This window comes from Oncorhynchus tshawytscha, linkage group LG01 (assembly GCF_018296145.1).
Source record: "Oncorhynchus tshawytscha isolate Ot180627B linkage group LG01, Otsh_v2.0, whole genome shotgun sequence".
In the NCBI taxonomy this organism is placed as follows: domain Eukaryota; kingdom Metazoa; phylum Chordata; class Actinopteri; order Salmoniformes; family Salmonidae; genus Oncorhynchus; species Oncorhynchus tshawytscha.
This window is the reverse complement of record NC_056429.1, coordinates 47,766,578-47,786,977: the sequence shown is the minus strand read 5'-3', so window position 1 is coordinate 47,786,977 and position 20,400 is coordinate 47,766,578. Positions and strand designations below refer to the sequence as shown.

The following is a 20,400-nucleotide window of genomic DNA, read 5'->3' as shown; positions in this document are numbered from 1 at the left end:
GATGTTGCATACATGCAAAAAAAGTGGGATACTGAAGAGAAAACCTAACAACCTTTGTGAGATAGCCCACCGGTGTTCTTATACCATCTTTGCCAATGTCCCCTTCACCCAACCCCCTTCCCTCTGTCTCCCCTAGAGAAGCATCAGATCATTAATAGCTCCTATAGATTCATATTCATGAGAAAACACCACGAGAGGCTTAACTCTAGTTCTAATTAAATTACCATTAAATGCCACCCAATTACATTGTCCTGCAGTGGGACTGGATTTCACCGGAATGAACTGCGACTTCAGTTCAATGCATAACTGGAACACAAATGTACAAAAAGCATTAGGCTTACACTACACATAGTAGCAGTACACGTGCCTGACCCTCTTGACATGAGCCTTACATGTACATAGCCTATGTTTGAATCAATATACAAAAACTTGGTAGAGTTAGCACATGGCTGTTAAAGTGTATGCCCAGGGCATATGTTCTTTTGCATCAGGCTATAGCTATTCTATCTCATGTTTCCCTATAATGAACTTCATCTGGACATCAAAAGCCTTCTGCATGCCTCAATGAGCAACATAGCAAGAGCATGATATAGGCCAGAGACAAAGAGATCATTGTGGCACACAATAAAAGTATCCATTGTGCTAAAACTGATCCCAGAACAGCTTTATTCCAAATATAAAGTATTACATCCAAGTGAGTGTGTAGAGGAATCACTATGCTGAGGCCTCCAAAAACATTCAAAGGTTTCCTGATGTTCTAGTGAATGTGATGGACAGAGGGGGTATGTTGCGTTTGAGTCTCTCTATGTGTGTGTGGTGTGTGTGTGTGTGTGTGTGTGTGTGTGTGTGTGCACTACAATTCCACTACGTATGGAGGTAGTGGAATTTCCTTTACACAAACTTAGTAGAACCAACCTCTTTTACTGGAGAGAGAGAGAGGTTACACAAACCCCTTTTAGAAAGAGTGGGAGAGAGCAGAGGAGGGAGATGTTTACATTGCTTTGGCATTGCTTTGGCACTGCTTTGGCAATGTAAACATACGTTTCCCTTGCCAATAAAGCCCATAAATTTAAATTGAATTGATAGAGGCTCTGCCAACCATTTTAGGTAAGAGAGAGTTGGGGGAAATGAAATAGCAAGGGAGAAGAAAAAAGCATACTAAAGCCAAATCTTTGAGAAAGAAAAGGAGGGAGAGAGAATATGTGCAGAAGATCTAGGTGCTGCTGTAGGCCCTCCTTGGTTGGGGACAGAAGCACCAGATCATCAGCAAACAATAGACATTTGACTTCAGATTCCAGTAGGGTGAGGCCGGTTGCTGTTCTAGTGCCCTCGCCAATTTGGTGATATATATGTTGAAGAGGGTGGGGCTTAAACTGTATCCATGTCTCACCCAACGGCCCTGTGGAAAAAAATATATGTGTTTTTTGCCCATTTTAACCACACACTTTGTTGTTTGTGTACATGGATTTTACCATTGTTGTATGTTTTTCCATCAATTTGTATAGCAGACCCTAATGCCAAATTGAGTCAAACGCTTTTTTGAAATCAATAAAGCATGAGAAGACTTTGCCTTTGTTTTGGTCTGTTTCTTTGTCAATTAGGTTGTGCAGGATGAATATGAATCTGTTGTATGGTAATTTTGTAAAAAGCCAATTTGACATTTGCTCAGTACATTGTTTCACTGAAAACCTAAACAGGGAAATGTTAATGATAATGCAGAGGATTTTCCCAAGGTTGCTGTTGACGCATATCCCACGGTAGTTATTGGGGTTAAATTTGTCTCTTTCTTAGGTTTTTACATTCTTCATCAAACCATTTGTCATAGTTGTTAATTTTCTTAGGTTTTTGGCTTGAATTTTTTTGACTTGATAGGGAAGCTGAGAGGTCAAATATACTATTTTGGTTTTCTACTGCCAAGTTATTACAGTGAAAAGTTTTGTCCAGGAAGTTGTCTAAAAGAGACTGAATATTTTGTTGCCTCATTGTTCTTTCTCTCTCTACCCCCCACTCTCTCTATCTCTCTTTGTTGTCTCTTCACTCCCTCCCTCTTCTCCTTTTGTTTTTGTCATATTTGTGGTTTCATCACTGGTTTGCAAAAGATCAGGCAGGCCAACTATTCCTCAGGTTCCTACAGTGATCACATCTACTGTACCTGAGTCTAACATCCATAGCCACACGCCTGGCCAGAACCCACATCCCCATTCCTCTACTGCAAATCACATCAAGCCAGCACAGCACAAATACAGCCACTACAATTCTTGTTTTAGTAACAGTAAGCAGTGGAACATTTGGAGAGAAAAAGACAAGAGAGAAAGAGGGAGAGATTTGGAGGTTTTGTATTTTGTGTTACAGCAGTTGGTAAGGAAAGGTTTGTTAAGAATGATAGAAAGAGAAAGATAGAGAAAGAAACATTTGGGAGTAGTTCTGTGTTCAAGTAGGGGTTGGTAAAGAAAGGGTTGGTAAGGAGAGAGAGCCAGTGGGAGTTGCTAGACTCAGAGGTATAGGTAATACGAGGGGGGAGAGGAGGAGTGTTTCATGTGTGCGTGTGTGTGTCCAACATGTAAATGATACACTGAATAGTCTACACTCCGTGCACACACCATATAGACACCTGCGTGCGCGCACACACACACACGCACACGCACACACACACACACACACACACTGCTACAGATTCATAAGGAGCAAACCTCTGGCTTGCCGGCTTTCTAGGAGTTCTTATTTATTCCCCAATAAAGGCAGTGCTATGGTTACCCAGGGAGACCAGAGACCATTTCTTGAGGATACAGGAGTCCTTAGGTGAATTGTAGGCCTAATATCAAACATTTAAGTTCTAGTCTGGTTCGCTCTCTATCTGCAGCCTCTGTTGGCTCAACAAGGTATAACAGTCCTGAATAACTCAAGCCCAATGCATATGACCACATTCTGACTACTTTTGACTTTTGTTTTCTGGGAAAGAGACAAAGAGAAATAGAATTTGTGCCAGTAGGTCGGATTCGAACCCACACAACACAGTATATGTGTGCGCTGAAGGCAGCAGCCCAAATCGCTAGACCACCCCAGGCCACATGTAGATCATGTATGAAGATAATGTATTGATGTCAATGAGTGATTGGGATGAAGATTCTAGACACACGCAAGGACCTCCAGTTATGATTCTGCACTGGGCGTAGAGCACTGATACACATAGATGGTGGTAGGTGGTGTATGGTTTCAGTTACTGTCCCAGCACATTTGGATCCTTGGAAGTTGTGGGAAGTTTTTGGTTTCCCATTGGTTCTTGGAACCACCTCAGTCCATGCCATGTGGAAAGATGACTTGTGTGGAATACCAACTGGGTGGCAGTGTAGCCTACCCGAGGCTCATTGAAAGTGGTTCATTTTTTTATTTTTTTATTATTATTTTTTTGTTTGTATTTTACCCTCTTTTTCTCCCCAATTTCGTGATATCCAATTGCGATTCAATTACGATCTTGTCTCATTGCTGCAACTCCCCAAACGGGCTCGGGAGAGGCAGAGGTCAAGTCATGTGTCCTTCGAAACATGACCCACCAAACCACACTCCTTAACACCCACCCGCTTAACCCGGAAGCCAGTTGCACCAATGTGTCGGAGGAACACCGTTCAAAGTCAGCCTGCAGGCGCCCAGCCCGCCACAAGAAGTCGCTAGAGCGCAATTAGCCAAGTAAAGCCGCCCTGGCCAAACCCTCCCCTAACCCGGACGCCGCTTGGACAATTGTGCGCCGCCCTATAGGACTCCCGGTCACGACCGGTTGTGATACAGCTTGGGATCAAACCCGGGTCTGTAGTGACACCTCAAACACTGCGATGCAGCCCTATAGGACTCCCGGTCACGACCGGTTGTGATACAGCTTGGGATCAAACCCGGGTCTGGAGTGACACCTCAAACACTGCGATGCAGTGTTTAGAACGCTACGCCACTCGGGAACCCCATTGAAAGTGGATTAAGTGAGAGAGAATGGTACAGTGTAATAATGGTATGATAAGAAAGATGGTCATTTAGCAAATTGGTCATGTGAACATTGGTCACAGTGGCCAAACTAAAGGGAAGAAGGAGCTAACAACACTATCAAATAAACATCTAACAACAGGAAAAAGACAAGACATGGTGTTCGCTCAAATCTGGGAATAACAAATGACAGAGAGGCTGTACAGAATTTTTGACAGAAACGATTAGTAACTAAACTTCCATAGTGTACTGTAGATCCCACCTTGTAGGACGAATAAATGATTTCATTTAAAAATCATATTAATGGAATCTAATTGCCCTTCAACCAACCCCCAGCCCCTCTCTCTTTTTTTCCAACAGCTTTTGTCCACCTCACTATCTCACCTTAAAAAATACCATGGGTATTGATGAGTACATACCTAAGGGACAGACACCCCAAATGTTTCTCATTAGTGATCAGGAGAAAACTAGTTCTGAACAATACGTACAGTCACCAGACTTATGCATTCACAAATTAAAAAGACAAGGGCACTATATAAGGGGGACGAAAAGGAACGACAGCCAAAAAGCAGGAGAGGAAGGACAAGAAGATAAGGAGAGAAGAGAAAAGAAAGAAAGATGGCTCGCCGATCCCAGGGTACCAAACTCCACTTAGCAGGTGAGATGAAACGTGTGTGTTTAGTCTGTGTGTGAGAGTTATTGATGGAGGCAAAAAAAGCCAAACCTCTCTCTCTCTCACCTCTAGTTCTATGTCTAGTTGTGTCCTGTCATGCCATTGGCCTTAGTGACCTAATGGAGAGAGCTTCCCAGCGATCAGACAAGCTTCACTCACTCAGCACTTCCCTCAACAAGGACCTGGTCAGTAACAACCATCCCAGCTAGCACATTTGGTTGCTTGGAAGTTGTGGGAATGTCTGTTTTTGGTTTCACATTGGTTGTGGGAACGAAGCCATGCGTTTTCTGATTGGTAAAACTGAGCGTTTTTTAAACGTTCTGAGAACAGAAGTGAAAATGTTGCCTGTTCTGGGAATGTTTATCTTTAGTTTGCAGGGAGGTTCTGAGAATATTTTACTCTGGTTTATTGAAAGTTTTCCTGGGAGGTTTTATTAAAGCTCTAAGAATGGAAATGATATGTTATTTGGAGGTTTTTGAATAACTTCCTTAACTTTCACTGAATATTTCATTAACACTTTCAGATTATTTTGGGTAAACTTTTTTGAACTCTTAAGCACAGATGGGACACATGGAAATCCATTTCCTTTGGCATTCATCATGCAACAATTTTTATTTATGGCATCAGTGCGGTTCAAACCTATACTCTTCAGTCCTCTATCCATGGAATTAGTCCACTGCGCCACCAGGATGGAGCTAATATGCCATGTTTTTTTTTACACATACAAAAGCTGTTAATTTTTGTCTATTCAAACAGAATCCATTTCTAAAGGAAACAAGCACTCATTAGTGCACGCGGCCAACCCACCTGAACATGATTTTAAATAGAACCCTGAGGAAACCTGTAGGAAACGTTATGCTGAAGAACTGAAATTAACGTTCTCTGAACTATTTGAGAATATTCTCAATGCCAAACCAGTTGAAGAATGATAGAACATTACAAAAAGTTTTATTAAATGTAACCACGTTGGAACTTTTAGGAGACTTTCTGTTCCATAAATGTGCTGAGAATGTTCCAAAGCCAAACAACTATCCTGTACCATTCCCAGAAAGTTGTAGGATGGTTAATAACCATAGGACAACCATGCATGTGTACGTTGGTCTGTGTGTGTATGTGTATCTGTGTGTATACCTGGTCTGTTTGTGATCAAGATGTATGTATTGTTCATTTAATGAATATGTTCAGAGTATTATGTGTCAGAGTATGTTCTATTTGAGTTAACCTTATTATAACCGCTTTTGTGCTGTTCCACCTCTCTTTCTCTCTCAGGACTCTCACTTCCCACCAATGGGACGAGTGATGATGCCACGTCCATCTATGTGTCACACCTCCTCACTCCAGATACCCAAGGACAAGGAGCAAGCGCTTAGAGTATCGGTCAGTAAAGCTCTGTGCTCTCCTCACTCATCTCTCTATTAGTTATACTCTCTCCCCCTTCTCTCTTTTCCCAGTCTACCTGCGTGAGCACTTCATTGATCAAATCTACAGCCCTGTCCTGCAACAACCTCTAGCCCTTAGGCACAGATCGGAGAGGATTGGAGAGCTGTGAGCAATTTGCATCCAGCAGTCTTAGATTAGTGGAGTCTTGGAGATGAAGGAAAGAAGACAAGGAGAGGAAGCCTCCTAACTCAGATGTACCATTCCTCTCCTCTCTCTCTGGGTTTGTCTCCTCCCTGTGGTATATATACACACGTTAGTATTTACCCCGTTCTAAAAAAGCAGTGCATTTAACAACCTGCACAAGAGTTCCTTGACTAAACCCCCAATCCCTACTCCTACTCCCCTTACGTCAAGCCTGATTAAGACCTTTGGGTCGGAGCGTTGCACTCAGTAAAACAGCAGGAGCATTCGATTGACCTTTCCTTCATGACTTTACCCATTGTGTTCCTCAGGAGAATGAGCTGATCTCCCTGGCTCGCTCCCTCCTGCTGGCCTGGAATGATCCCCTGCTGCTGCTCTCCTCTGAGGCGCCCACTCTGCCACACCCCTCCAATGGTGACATCAGCAGTAAGATCAGGGAACTGCAGGACTACTCCAAGAGCCTAGGAGACGGACTGGACATACTGGTCAACAAGGTGGGTCACTGATGCTGTTTATCTGTGTGTGTGTGTTTTCATGTGAAAGCATTCCAGACTGTACATGTACTAGTGGTTTTAGTTCAACAATTGAACACTGTGTTCAAGGTGACAACCTTTTTGCACTATCTTCTGCTTTAAAAAAAAAAAATGTCTCTCTCTCTCTATAGATGGGCCCCTCCTCCCAGTACATTTCTTTAATCCCCTTCAAGGGTGGAGACCTCGGCAATGACAAGACCTCCCGCCTCATCAACTTCCACTTCCTTATGTCCTGCTTCCGCAGGGACTCCCACAAAATCGACAGTTTCCTCAAGGTCCTTCGATGCCGGGCTACCAAAATGCGACCAGAAACATGTTAGGAGAAAATGTCAGACATTTTGGTTCGGGATTGTTCTATTTTCAAACTGATACAGAGCCAAAACGGGGTAGCCGTTTGAAGGAGAATTCAGGGGATTGGTTGTTATTAAGTTAGATTTTGTGACATCATGACTAATGCTCTCTGTCATCAACATTACCTGTAGACTATTCATAGACTATACATTAAATTCAACACCTGTCATCTGAACCACATTTTACCAGTGTAATATACAACTCAAGAGGTTTTATTATTGTTTATGTTCTGTAATGTATTTCATCAACAATATTCAACCTAATATTGGCACTTATAATCATTGAATAATCATCTTCAATGATTTATTTGGATAACACAAAGCATTCCTCCAAGTCATTCTTAGTAGATACAGAGGTCTATGTTGATAGTTGACCAATGACCATCATGATAACATTTGAACATTAGAATACGATTTCTCAAGTCACTTATACTCTACACAATGTACTGTTTCACTAAATACAAAATAAAATCTTTTTTGCATTATAAAACATGAATACTTGCAGTCCAACCAGTAGATCACTTTAAAATGTGAAAACAGACCACTTCTCAGTTCCTATGCTTCCTGGCTGATGTTTTGGTCACTTTTGAATGCTGGCGGTGCTTTCACTCTAGTGGTAGCATGAGACGGAGTCTACAACCCACACAAGTGGCTCAGGTAGGGCAGCTCATCCAGGATGGCACATCAATGCGAGCTGTGGCAAGAAGGTTTGCTGTGTCTGTCAGCGTAGTGTCCAGAGCATGGAGGCGCTACCAGGAAACAGGCCAGTACATCAGGAGATGTGGAGGAGGCCGTAGGAGGGCAACAACCCAGCAGCAGGACCGCTACCTCCGCCTTTGTGCAAGGAGGAGCAGGAGGAGCACTGCCAGAGCCCTGCAAAAGTACCTCCAGCAGGCCACAAATGTGCATGTGTCTGCTCAAACGGTCAGAAACAGACTCCATGAGGGTGGTATGAGGGCCCGACGTCCACAGGTGGGGGTTGTGCTTTACAGCCCAACACCGTGCAGGACGTTTGGCATTTGCAAGAGAACACCAAGATTGGCATATTCGCCACTGGCGCCCTGTGCTCTTCACAGATGAAAGCAGGTTCACACTGAGCACGTGACAGACGTGACAGAGTCTGGAGACGCCGTGGAGAACGTTCTGCTGCCTGCAACATCCTCCAGCATGACCGGTTTGGCGGTGGGTCAGTCATGGTGTGGGGTGGCATTTCTTTGGGGGGCCGCACAGCCCTCCATGTACTCGCCAGAGGTAGCCTGACTGCCAATTAGGTACCGAGATGAGATCCTCAAACCCCTTGCACCATATGCTGGTGCGGTTGGCCCTGGGTTCCTCCTAATACAAGACAATGCTAGACCTCATGTGGCTGGAGTGTGTCTGCAGTTCCTGCAAGAGGAAGGCATTGATGCTATGGACTGGCCCGCCCGTTCCCCAGACCTGAATCCAATTGAGCACATCTGGGACATCATGTCTCGCTCCACGCCACGTTGCACCACAGACTGTCCAGGAGTTGGTGGATGCTTTAATACAGGTCTGGGAGGAGATCCCTCAGGAGACCATCCACCACTTCATCAGGAACATGCCCAGGCGTTGTAGGGAGGTCATACAGGCACGTGGAGGCCACACACACTACTGAGCCTCATTTTGACTTGTTTTAAGGACATTACATCAATGTTGGATCAGCCTGTAGTGTGGTTTTCCACTTAAATTTTGAGTGTGACGCCAAATCCAGACCTCCATGGGTTGATAATTTGATTTCCATTGATAATTTTTTTGTGAATTTTTTTTCAGCACATTCAACTGTAAGAAAAAAGTATTTAATAAGAATATTTCATTCATTCAGATCTAGGGTGTGTTATTTTAGTGTTCACTTTATTTTTTTGAGCAGTGTATGTATGTATACATATATATAGATATATATATTTATATGACATAGACTGACCATATATATATATATATATATATATATATGGTCAGTCTATATATATATATATATAAAGATATAGATATATATATATATATATAGAGAGAGAGAGAGAGGGCCATGCGCAAGCAGACTTTCAAAACACACAGACCCTCAGAGGCTCTCTCCGTGAGAGCAATGCAACAGCCGGGTGAAAACCTGACTCCTCTCCTGGTCGCTCTGTAAACCGACACCTGCTCAACATATTTAACAGCTCTGCTCTAGTCAAGAAGGGGATGAAGCAAAATCAGAGCGCAACCAAGCAGCCTACCGTGTCATTGCGAGTTGACATGTCAGACTATGAAGTGTCAGTGCAGCAGCTCAATGATCTGTGTGCCAACGTTGACGGTTACTACAGCATGCCAACACACCATGTCGACGAGGTGTTCCCCAGGATATATGTTGGAAATGCGTGAGTTTCATTTGCTTGAGTTAATGTGTCAATGAAATGTTCATTCTAAACTTTATAGACAGGTATAAGGCTATTCGATCAACTTTGGTCTTGGCACACTTATCTGAAGCTAAATATGAGGTAGCAGTATTATGATATTAAAATGGAGTATAGTCTAAGTGCATCCACTGGCCTCAGTCATATACACTGATTGTACAAAACATTAGGAACACCTGCTCTTTCCATGACATAGACTGACCAGGTTAATCCAGATGAAGGCTATGATCCCTTATTGATGTCACTTGTTAAATCCAAAAATAATGATTTTTAAGCCTCGAGACAATTGAGACAATGATATGTTCCATTCAGAGGGTGAATGGGCAAGACAAAAGATTGAGTTACCTTTGAACGGGTAATGGTGGTAGGTGCCAGGTTTGTGGTTTGTGTGTCAAGAACTGCAACGCTGCTGGGTTTTTCACGCTTGACAGTTTCCCGTGTGTATCAAGAATGATCCACCACCCAAATTTTATTTTACTAGGCAAGTCAGTTAAGAACAAATTCTTATTTTCAATGACGGCCTAGGAACAGTGGGTTAACTGCCTGTTCAGTGGCAGAACGACAGATTTGTACCTTGTCAGCTCGGGGATTTGAACTTGCAACCTTTCGGTTACTAGTCCAACGCTCTAACCACTAGGCTACCCTGCCACCCCAAATGACATACTGCATAGCCAACTTGACACCACAGTGGGAAGCATTGGAGTAAACATACATGGGTTTTGTACACTCAGTGTAGTTACATCTGATAGCCAATAGGACTACAGCAGCCTATGATGTGAAAATAACTTTTCATTTTATTTGTTTGCTTTTATCATCCTGATTTTTAAATTAAACATTTATTGACAAAAGCCATACTGAAACAAAACTGATTACAGTGGGGCAAAAAAGTATTTAGTCAGCCACCAATTGTGTAAGTTCTCCCACTTAAAAAGATGAGAGAGGCCTGTAATTTTCATCATAGGTACACTTCAACTATGACAGACAAAATGAGAAAAAAAATCCAGAAAATCACATTGTAGGATTTTTTATGAATTTATTTGCAAATTATGGTGGAAAATAAGTATTTGGTCAATAACAAAAGTTTATCTCAATACTTTGTTATATACCCTTTGTTGGCAATGTCAGAGGTCAAACGTTTTCTGTAAGTCTTCACAAGGTTTTCACACACTGTTGCTGGTGTTTTGGCCCATTCCTCCATGCAGATCTCCTCTAGAGCAGTGATGTTTTGGGGCTGTTGCTGGGCAACACGGACTTTCAACTCCCTCCAAAGATTTTCTATGGGGTTGAGATCTGGAGACTGGCTAGGCCACTCCAGGACCTTGAAATGCTTCTTACGAAGCCACTCCTTCGTTGCCCGGGCGGTGTGTTTGGGATCATTGTCATGCTGAAAGACCCAGCCACGTTTCATCTTCAATGCCCTTGCTGATGGAAGCTGATGGTTTTCACTCAAAATCTCACGATACATGGGTTTCATTCTTCTTCATTCATTCTTTCCTTTACACGGATCAGTCGTCCTGGTCCCTTTGCAGAAAAACAGCCCAAAAGCATGATGTTTCCACCCCCATGCTTCACAGTAGGTATGGTGTTCTTTGGATGCAACTCAGCATTCTTTGTCCTCCTTTGTTACTTTGGTCCCAGCTCTCTGCAGGTCATTCACTAGGTCCCCACGTGTGGTTCTGGGATTTTTGCTCACCGTTCTTGTGATCATTCTGACCCCACTGGGTGAGATCTTGCGTGGAGCCCCAGATCAAGGGAGATTATCAGTGGTCTTGTATGTCTTCCATTTCATAATAATTGCTCCCACAGTTGATTTCTTCAAACCAAGCTGCTTAACTATTGCAGATTCAGTTTTCCCAGCCTGGTGCAGGTCTACAATTTTGTTTCTGGTGTCCTTTGACAGCTCTTTAGTCTTGACCATAGTGGAGTTTGGAGTGTGACTGTTTGAGGTTGTGGACAGGTGTCTTTTATACTGATAACAAGTTCAAACAGGTGCCATTAATACAGATAACGAGTGGAGGACAGAGGAGCCTCTTAAAGAAGAAGTTACAGGTCTGTGAGAGCCAGAAATCTTGCTTGTTTGTAGGTGACCAAATACTTGTTTTCCACTATAATTTGCAAATAAATTCATAAAAAATCCTACAATGTGATTTTCTGGATTTTTTTTCTTCTAATTTTGTCTGTCATAGTTGAAATGTACCTATGATGAAAATGACAGACCTCTCTCATCTTTTTTAAGTGGGAGAACTTGCATAATTGGTGGCTGACTAAATACTTTTTTGCCCCACTGTATGTAACAGTATAGCTTCCGTCCCTCACCTCACGCCTACCTGGGCTCGACCCTCTGCACACATCAACAACAGCCACGCTCGAAGCATCGATACCCATCGCTCCACAAAAGCTGCGGCCCTTGCAGAGCAAGGGGAACAACTACTTCAAGGTCTCAAAGCGAGTGATGTCCCTGACTGAAATGTTATTTGCGTTATCACCGGCAACAACGTCGCCTATTGGCACAAACCCACCTTCGCTGGACCAGACAGGACTGGATAAAAGTGCTCTTCACTGACGAGTCGCGGTTTTGTCTCACCAGGGGTGATGATCGGATTCGCGTTTATCGTTGAAGGAATGAGCGTTACACCGAGGCCTGTACTCTGGAGCAGGATCGATTTGGAGGTGGAGGGTCCGTCATGGTCTGGGGCGTTGTGTCACAGCATCATCGGACTGAGCTTGTTGTCATTGCAGGCCGTCTCAACGCTGTGCGTTATAGGGAAGACATCCTCCTCCCTCATGTGGTACCCTTCCTGCAGGCTCATCCTGACATGACCCTCCAGCATGACAATACCACCAGCCATACGGCTCATTCTGTGCGTGATTTCAGGAATGTCAGTGTTTGCCAGTGTTTGCCATGGCCAGCGAAGAGCCCAGAATTCAATTATATTGAGCACGTCTTGGACCTGTTGGATGGAAGGGTGAGGGCTAGGGCCATTCCCCCCTGAAATGTCTGGGAACTTGCAGGTGTCTTGGTGTAAGAGCGGGTAACATCTCACAGCAAGAACTGGCAAATCTGGTGCAGTCCATGAGGAAGATATGCACTGCAGTACTTAATGCAGCTGGTGGCCACACCAGTACTGATTGTTACTTTTGATTTTGACCTCCCTTTGTTCAGGGACACATTATTCCATTTCTGTTAGTCACAGGTCTGTGGAACTTGTTCAGTTTATGTCTCAGTCGTTGAATCTTATGTTCATACAAATATTTAAACTTGTTAAGTTTGCTGAAAATAAATGCAGTTGACAGTGAGAGGACGTTTCTTTTTTTGCTGAGTTTAGAAATTGCAAATTCAACAATGAGTGTTTTGGAAGGAAGCTAACTGCAAACTAGCCTGCTGAGCAATCACTAGCCTGCTATTCAGTGGAGTGGGTGTGTGGTCCAAGTCTGGGTTTAAGGGTCTCTTTTCCAAGCTTAAAAATATAAACATTCAACATTGGCCATGCTGTCAATCCAACACTGACTTTTGCCGCGTTCAAAACAGCTGGAAACTCGGAACTTGGAAATCACAGACTTCAGTGAGTTCAAGACAACTGGGAACTCTGGGGAAAAAAAGAAAACTCAGACTGGGAAAATACGTTTTGAACAGTCATCCAACTCGGAATTCCATTCGGGAACTCTGGCCTCATTTTAGAGCTCGGACCTGAAGATCAATGACATTATGATCTGACCTTGCAAAGCACCATAAAGCACCATAAATCCAGAGAATGAAAGATTTTGATAACAAAGTTTGATGACAAAATGTTCCCATGAAAGACCATTGCGCCACCTTCTTCTTCAAGTGAGCCCAGCACAACAACGTGATCCAAAATGGTCTTGTGTGCTGCTGCATAAATGATGTAATATGCCAGGGAGATATGTATACTGTATATGTATACTGTAGCTAAGAAAGTAATGTTAAGTGTATGTTGTGTAGTAAGCTGTTAGCTGTTGGTGGTGCACATGAAGCCTATAGCCTGTTCTAGAGAAATGTAATCATCAAATATTGTAAGAGCTTTCATTGTCTGCTTATATGCCCCCTTTATTTGTCCTATGGTTCTGACTTGGTGTACAGGGAGAATACTGTATGAACAGCCTATGTTCTGAATTCTGTCGCTGTACATTTCAAAAGTGCTGAACAAATAGTTATTAACAACATCTGTCCTAGCTCGCTCATTAATGTCTTAATCAAAATTACAGACTGCCTCTTACCTGCTCGCCATCCCCTTCTGCCATAGTTTGTACATCTCAATTGTCAATAGACACCACATTTGTCAGTAGACACCACATTTCTCTGATATGGCTAACATACAGTGCCTTGCGAAAGTATTCGGCCCCCTTGAACTTTGCGACCTTTTGCCACATTTCAGGCTTCAAACATAAAGATATAAAACTGTATTTTTTTGTGAAGAATCAACAACAAGTGGGACACAATCATGAAGTGGAACGACATTTATTGGATATTTCAAACTTTTTTAACAAATCAAAAACTGAAAAATTGGGTGTGCAAAATTATTCAGCCCCTTACTTTCAGTGCAGCAAACTCTCTCCAGAAGTTCAGTGAGGATCTCTGAATGATCCAATGTTGACCTAAATGACTAATGATGATAAATACAATCCACCTGTGTGTAATCAAGTCTCCGTATAAATGCACCTGCACTGTGATAGTCTCAGAGGTCCGTTAAAAGCGCAGAGAGCATCATGAAGAACAAGGAACACACCAGGCAGGTCCGAGATACTGTTGTGAAGAAGTTTAAAGCCGGATTTGGATACAAAAAGATTTCCCAAGCTTTAAACATCCCAAGGAGCACTGTGCAAGCGATAATATTGAAATGGAAGGAGTATCAGACCACTGCAAATCTACCAAGACCTGGCCGTCCCTCTAAACTTTCAGCTCATACAAGGAGAAGACTGATCAGAGATGCAGCCAAGAGGCCCATGATCACTCTGGATGAACTGCAGAGATCTACAGCTGAGGTGGGAGACTCTGTCCATAGGACAACAATCAGTCGTATATTGCACAAATCTGGCCTTTATGGAAGAGTGGCAAGAGGAAAGCCATTTCTTAAAGATATCCATAAAAAGTGTTGTTTAAAGTTTGCCACAAGCCACCTGGGAGACACACCAAACATGTGGAAGAAGGTGCTCTGGTCAGATGAAACCAAAATGGAACTTTTTGGCAACAATGCAAAACGTTATGTTTGGCGTAAAAGCAACACAGCTCATCACCCTGAACACACCATCCCCACTGTCAAACATGGTGGTGGCAGCATCATGGTTTGGGCCTGCTTTTCTTCAGCAGGGACAGGGAAGATGGTTAAAATTGATGGGAAGATGGATGGAGCCAAATACAGGACCATTCTGGAAGAAAACCTGATGGAGTCTGCAAAAGACATGAGACTGGGACGGAGATTTGTCTTCCAACAAGACAATGATCCAAAACATAAAGCAAAATCTACAATGGAATGGTTCAAAAATAAACATATCCAGGTGTTAGAATGGCCAAGTCAAAGTCCAGACCTGAATCCAATCGAGAATCTGTGGAAAGAACTGAAAACTGCTGTTCACAAATGCTCTCCATCCAACCTCACTGAGCTCGAGCTGTTTTGCTAGGAGGAATGGGAAAAAATTTCAGTCTCTCGATGTGCAAAACTGATAGAGACATACCCCAAGTGACTTACAGCTGTAATCGCAGCAAAAGGTGACGCTACAAAGTATTAACTTAAGGGGGCTGAATAATTTTGCACGCCCAATTTTTCAGTTTTTGATTTGTTAAAAAAGTTTGAAATATCCAATAAATGTCGTTCCACTTCATGATTGTGTCCCACTTGTGGCAAAAGGTCGAAAGTTCAAGGGGGCCGAATACTTTCGCAAGGCACTGTATGTTAGCCATATCAGCTATGTTTTTTTAAAGGCAGTAAATGTGGCTGAATTAACTGTTTTGCTGCCAGACAAGGCTCCGCTGATAGCCAGGTGTAGCGGTGGTACGGATTCACTCCATGTTGCTGAAAATAAACATTTTCTCTTGGGCTTTATGAAGGCCTTTGAGGGTTTGAGGGTACCGTTTGTCACCTTTTCTGGCATGCACCAAAATTCTTATTTTTTTAAAGTTTGCCCCACCAAGATTTACACGCTAAAATGGGCACTGGTAATGGCACAGCTAATAACACACCCCTGTACAACTTTATACCACTACACATGTACAATGCCTTAAGAAAGTATTCCTTCCCCTGACATTTACATATTTTATGTTATTTTGTGTGATTTTTTAAAATAGATTCAATTTAGATTTTTGGTCACTATAATTCACACAATAACCCATAATATCAAAGAGGAATTATGTTTTTTGAAAAAAAGGATACAATTTAATAAAGAACTGAAAAGCTGAAATAAGTAATAACATAAATTGTATAGACTCACTCTGTGTGCAATAATATAGTGTTTAGCATCATTTTTGAAGTAGTACTTAATCTCTGTAACCCACACACAATTATCTGTAATGTATCTCAGTCGGGGCAGTGAATTTCAAACACAGATTCAACCAAAAAGACCAGGGAGATTTTCCAATGCCTTGCAAAGAAGGTTGATGGAGGATGGGTAAATTAAAAAAGAACATTGAATAATATTCCCTTGAGCATGGTGAAGTTATTAATTACACTTTGGATGGTGTATTAATACACCCAGTCACTAGAAAAATACAGGTGTCCTTCCTAACTTAGTTGCCGGGGAGGAAGGAAACTGCTCAGGGATTTCACCTTGAGGCCAATGATAAAACAGTTCAATGTCTGTGATAGAAAACTGAAGATGCATCAACAACTTTTTAGTCACTCCACAATACTAACCTAATTGACAGAGTGAAAATAAGGAAGCCTGTACAGAATAAAAATATTCTAAAACATGCATCCTGTTTGCAACAAGGCACTAAAGTAACACTGCAAAAAAAGTGACAAAGCAATTAAATGAATACACATTTTGAATACAAAATTGAATACAAAATTGTTATGTTTGGGGCAAATCTAATACAACACATTACTGAGTACCACTCTCCATATTTTGAAGCATAGTGGTGGCTGCATCATGTCATGGGTATGCTTGTAATCATTAAGGAATTTTTCAGGATAACAAGAAACGGAACGGACCTAAGTACAGGCAAAATCCTAGAGGAAAAGCTGGTTCAGTCTGCTTTCCACCAGACACTGGAATATTAATTCACCTTTCAGCAGGACAACAACATAAAACACAAGGCCAAATCTTCACTGGACTTGCTTACCAAGAAGACAGTGGATGTTCCAGAGTGGGCGAGTTGAATTTTGACTTAAATCTACTTGAAAATCTATGGTAAGACCTGAAAATGGTTGTCTAGCAATGATCAACAACCAATTTGTCAGAGTTTGAAGAATTACAAAAATAATAAAATGGGCAAATGTTGCACAATCCAGGTGTGGAAAGTTCTTAGAGACTTATCCAGAAAGACTCACAGCTGTAATGGTTGCCAAGGGTGATCTACAAAGTGTTGACTCAGGTGCATACTTATGTAAATTAGATATTTCTGTATTTCATTTAAAATAAATTAGCAAACATTTAGAATCATGTTTTCACTTTGTCATTATGGGGTATTCTGTATAGAAGGGTGAAAAAAAATATTTAAGCCATTTTGAATTCAGGATGTAACAACAAAATGTGAAATAAGTCAAGGGGTATGAATACATTCTGAAGGCATTGTATATGCCTGTATATAGTACCACTCTAGGTTTGTAATGGTTATGACACCTACAGCACTTTGTTTTTTAGTATTGTGGCCATGAACACGATGCGTCTGAAGAAGCTAGGCATCACCCACATTCTGAATGCAGCGGAAGGCAACTCCTTCATGCACGTTAACACCAACGCGGAGTTCTACGCTGGCACAGGCATCACATACCACGGCATGGGCGCCAGTGACACAGACCACTTTGACCTCAGCATCTACTTCGAGGAGGGGGCGAACTTCATCGAGAAGGCCTTGGCACACAATGATGGGAAGGGTAAGATAAAACCTTTCTGAGACAAGGGAAAATGCACACCTGAGTTAGAGAGGTGCAGGCCGACGGAGCAAAACACTTAGAGCAATAGTTAGCCACCTCTTTTTCTTTTAAGGCAAAACAAATATGCGAAGAGTAAGGTAACAGTTAATTGTTTTGGTGTGAGCCTCTGCATGAGATCAGTGGAATATAATACATTACAGTACATGACCTCATTGCGCTAAGATTATGAAAATGGTCTTCTGTGGTCTCATGGGATGACTCAGTTTCAACACAGTCACACCAGGGATGGATGCAGAGTTGACTTCAGAAGAATCAATTCTATTTTAATAGATTTTTGGCATCGTGCATGTAGAAACTGGAAATTTGAGTTGAATTCAAATGCAGAATTGTCTCAATTTAGAAATATTAAATGAAATACATTGACGCAACATTTTATCCCAGTATTTTATGTAATATTTTATCCTTATTTGTTGCAATATTGTGTCCCGTTCTCTCTGACCTAAAACCCTTCTCCATGTCCCTCAGGTAAAGTATACGTTCACTGCAGAGAGGGCTACAGCCGCTCCCCAACACTGGTCATCGCCTACCTGATGCTGCGCCACAGGATGGACATTCGGTCCGCCCTGTCCATGGTACGACAGAAGAGAGAGATTGGCCCTAACGATGGCTTCCTGCGCCAGCTGTGTCGCCTCAACGAATCTCTGGCGGCCGAAGGAAAGTTCTGGAACCAATGACGGTTTTCTTTCCTTTGTACTCGTACCTTACAAGTATGTACAGATACACAGACACGTGAAAGAGTGTAGGTATTCAGGACACCTGGAAAGTATGTACCTGTAAATGTACACAGATACGCACATTCACTGACTGCCATCCTTGACTTGTAGGCTGGCTCAAGCATGGCTTGTCCTTTGATTTAAATTCAGAAAGACACTGTATTCAAGTGAAAGGGAATACATAGTCAGTTGTAAAACTGAATGCATCAACTGAAATGTGTATTCCGCATTTAACCCAACCCCTCTGAATCAGGGAGGAACCCTCACACTCAGGAACAATCCCTACAACTACCCCTCTGTCTCTCCATCCAATTCCTTCCTTCCTTCCTTCACACTGCCAGTCTTTTCTAGCCTCTGTGCTGTGGAGCTTGCATCTACTCGTCAAGGTGATTTCTAGAGAACCATTGAATGGTTATGTTATCAGGTTTACTTTTCCTCCTGCTCCATTTGAGTGTCTAAATAAGAAATAGTTCTCATTTTGCTGTAGCATGTTTTTTTTGCACATTTATGAGAAACTATCATGATTTACATATGGCCTACAGTCTAACTGAGATCATGGTATATTCTTACACACACACACACACACGCCATGAGGACTAAACTAAGGCCCCTGACCAATCGTTTGTATGACATGCAGTCCTCCCAATCCCATCTGTCTATAATATTATTTCACATCTTCCCACTGCTGGTAACACAGATCATGTGACACACCAAATTAACGTATATTCGAAAGTATATTCGATTACTTTTTAGTTAGTAGAGATTTATGTAGTATTGATATGGTTAACCTATTGATATGGTTAACCAGTCAAAAGTTTGGACTCACCTACTCATTCAAGGCTTTTTCTTTATATGTTCTATTTTCTACATTGTAGAATACTAGTGAAGAGATCAAAACTATGAAATAACAAATATAAAATCATAGTAACCAAAAAAAGTGTTAAACAAATAAAAATATAGTTTATCTTTGAGATTTTTCAAAGTAGCCACCCTTTGCCTAATATGGGGAAAAATAAATTGCCTTGATGACAGATTTGCACACTCTTGGCATTCTCTCAACCAGCTTCACCTGGAATGCTTTTCCAACAGTCTTGAAGGAGTTCCCACATATGCTGAGCACTTGCTGGCTGCATTTTCTTCACTCTGCGGTCCAACTCATCCCAAACCATATCAATTGGGTTGAGGTCAGGTGATTGTGGAGGCCAGGTCATTTGATGCAGCACTAGATCACTCTCCTTCTTGGTCAAATAGCTCTTACACAGCCTGGAGGTATGTTGGGTCATTGCCTGGAGGTATGTTGGGTCAAACAAATGATAGTCCCACTAAACACAAACCAGATGGTATGGCATATCGCTGCAGAATGCTGTGGTAGCCATGCTGGTTAAGTGTGCCTTGAATTGTAAATAAATCACTGACAGTGTCACACCTCCTCCTCCATGCTTCACGGTGGGAACCACACATGCAGAGATCATCTGTCACCTACTCTGCGTCCCACAAAGACACGGAAGTTGGAACCAAAACTCTCAAATTTGGACTCATCAGACCAAAAGGGCAAATTTACACTGGTCTAATGTCCATTGCTAGTGTTTCTTGGCCCAAGCAAGTCTCTTCTTATTATTGGTGTCCTTTAGTAGTGGTTTCTGATTCACACAGTCTCCTCTGAACAGTTGATGTTGAGATGTGTCTGTTACTTGAACTCTGTGAAGCATTTATCTGGGCTGCAATTTCTGAGGCTGGTAACTCTAATGAACTTATCCTCTGAAGCAGAGGTAACTCTGGGTCTTCCAAACTGTTATTTAGCTGTTTTTTTAAAAGAATAAACCACTAGTACAGATAGTATTTCTTATTTAGTTTTGTCGTTATTTTTTCTAATTGTATTTCTTCAGTGAATACCAGGTATACTGACACTATTGAAAAAGTTGTGTAGAGATTCTACTATTGACCAGCAGGGGGATTGAGTCCATTATAACCTTTATGTGAGCAGCAATATATCAGGCTGGACAACATTTGGTGTTCTCTGTCTGTATCAACTGGTCTGGGGCTGGCTCTGCTGATATTCCTG

The 20,400-nt window shown here is 42.1% G+C and overlaps 2 protein-coding genes across 2 annotated transcripts; both read left to right on the top strand.

The window, feature by feature from the left end:
• Positions 1–4,515: 4,515 nt before the first annotated feature.
• On the top strand, positions 4,516–7,602 carry LOC112252255 (prolactin-2). Its single transcript, XM_024423342.2, has 5 exons — positions 4,516–4,627; positions 4,715–4,827; positions 5,912–6,019; positions 6,535–6,717; positions 6,888–7,602. The coding sequence occupies exons 1-5, from the start codon at positions 4,588–4,590 to the stop codon at positions 7,074–7,076; spliced, it is 633 nt and encodes a 210-aa protein (XP_024279110.1). The 5' UTR covers positions 4,516–4,587; the 3' UTR covers positions 7,077–7,602.
• A 9,736-nt stretch (positions 7,603–17,338) lies between these two features.
• LOC112249075 (dual specificity protein phosphatase 3-like) lies at positions 17,339–18,833 on the top strand. Its single transcript, XM_024418754.2, has 2 exons — positions 17,339–17,565; positions 18,091–18,833. The coding sequence occupies exons 1-2, from the start codon at positions 17,343–17,345 to the stop codon at positions 18,297–18,299; spliced, it is 432 nt and encodes a 143-aa protein (XP_024274522.1). The 5' UTR covers positions 17,339–17,342; the 3' UTR covers positions 18,300–18,833.
• Positions 18,834–20,400: the final 1,567 nt, after the last annotated feature.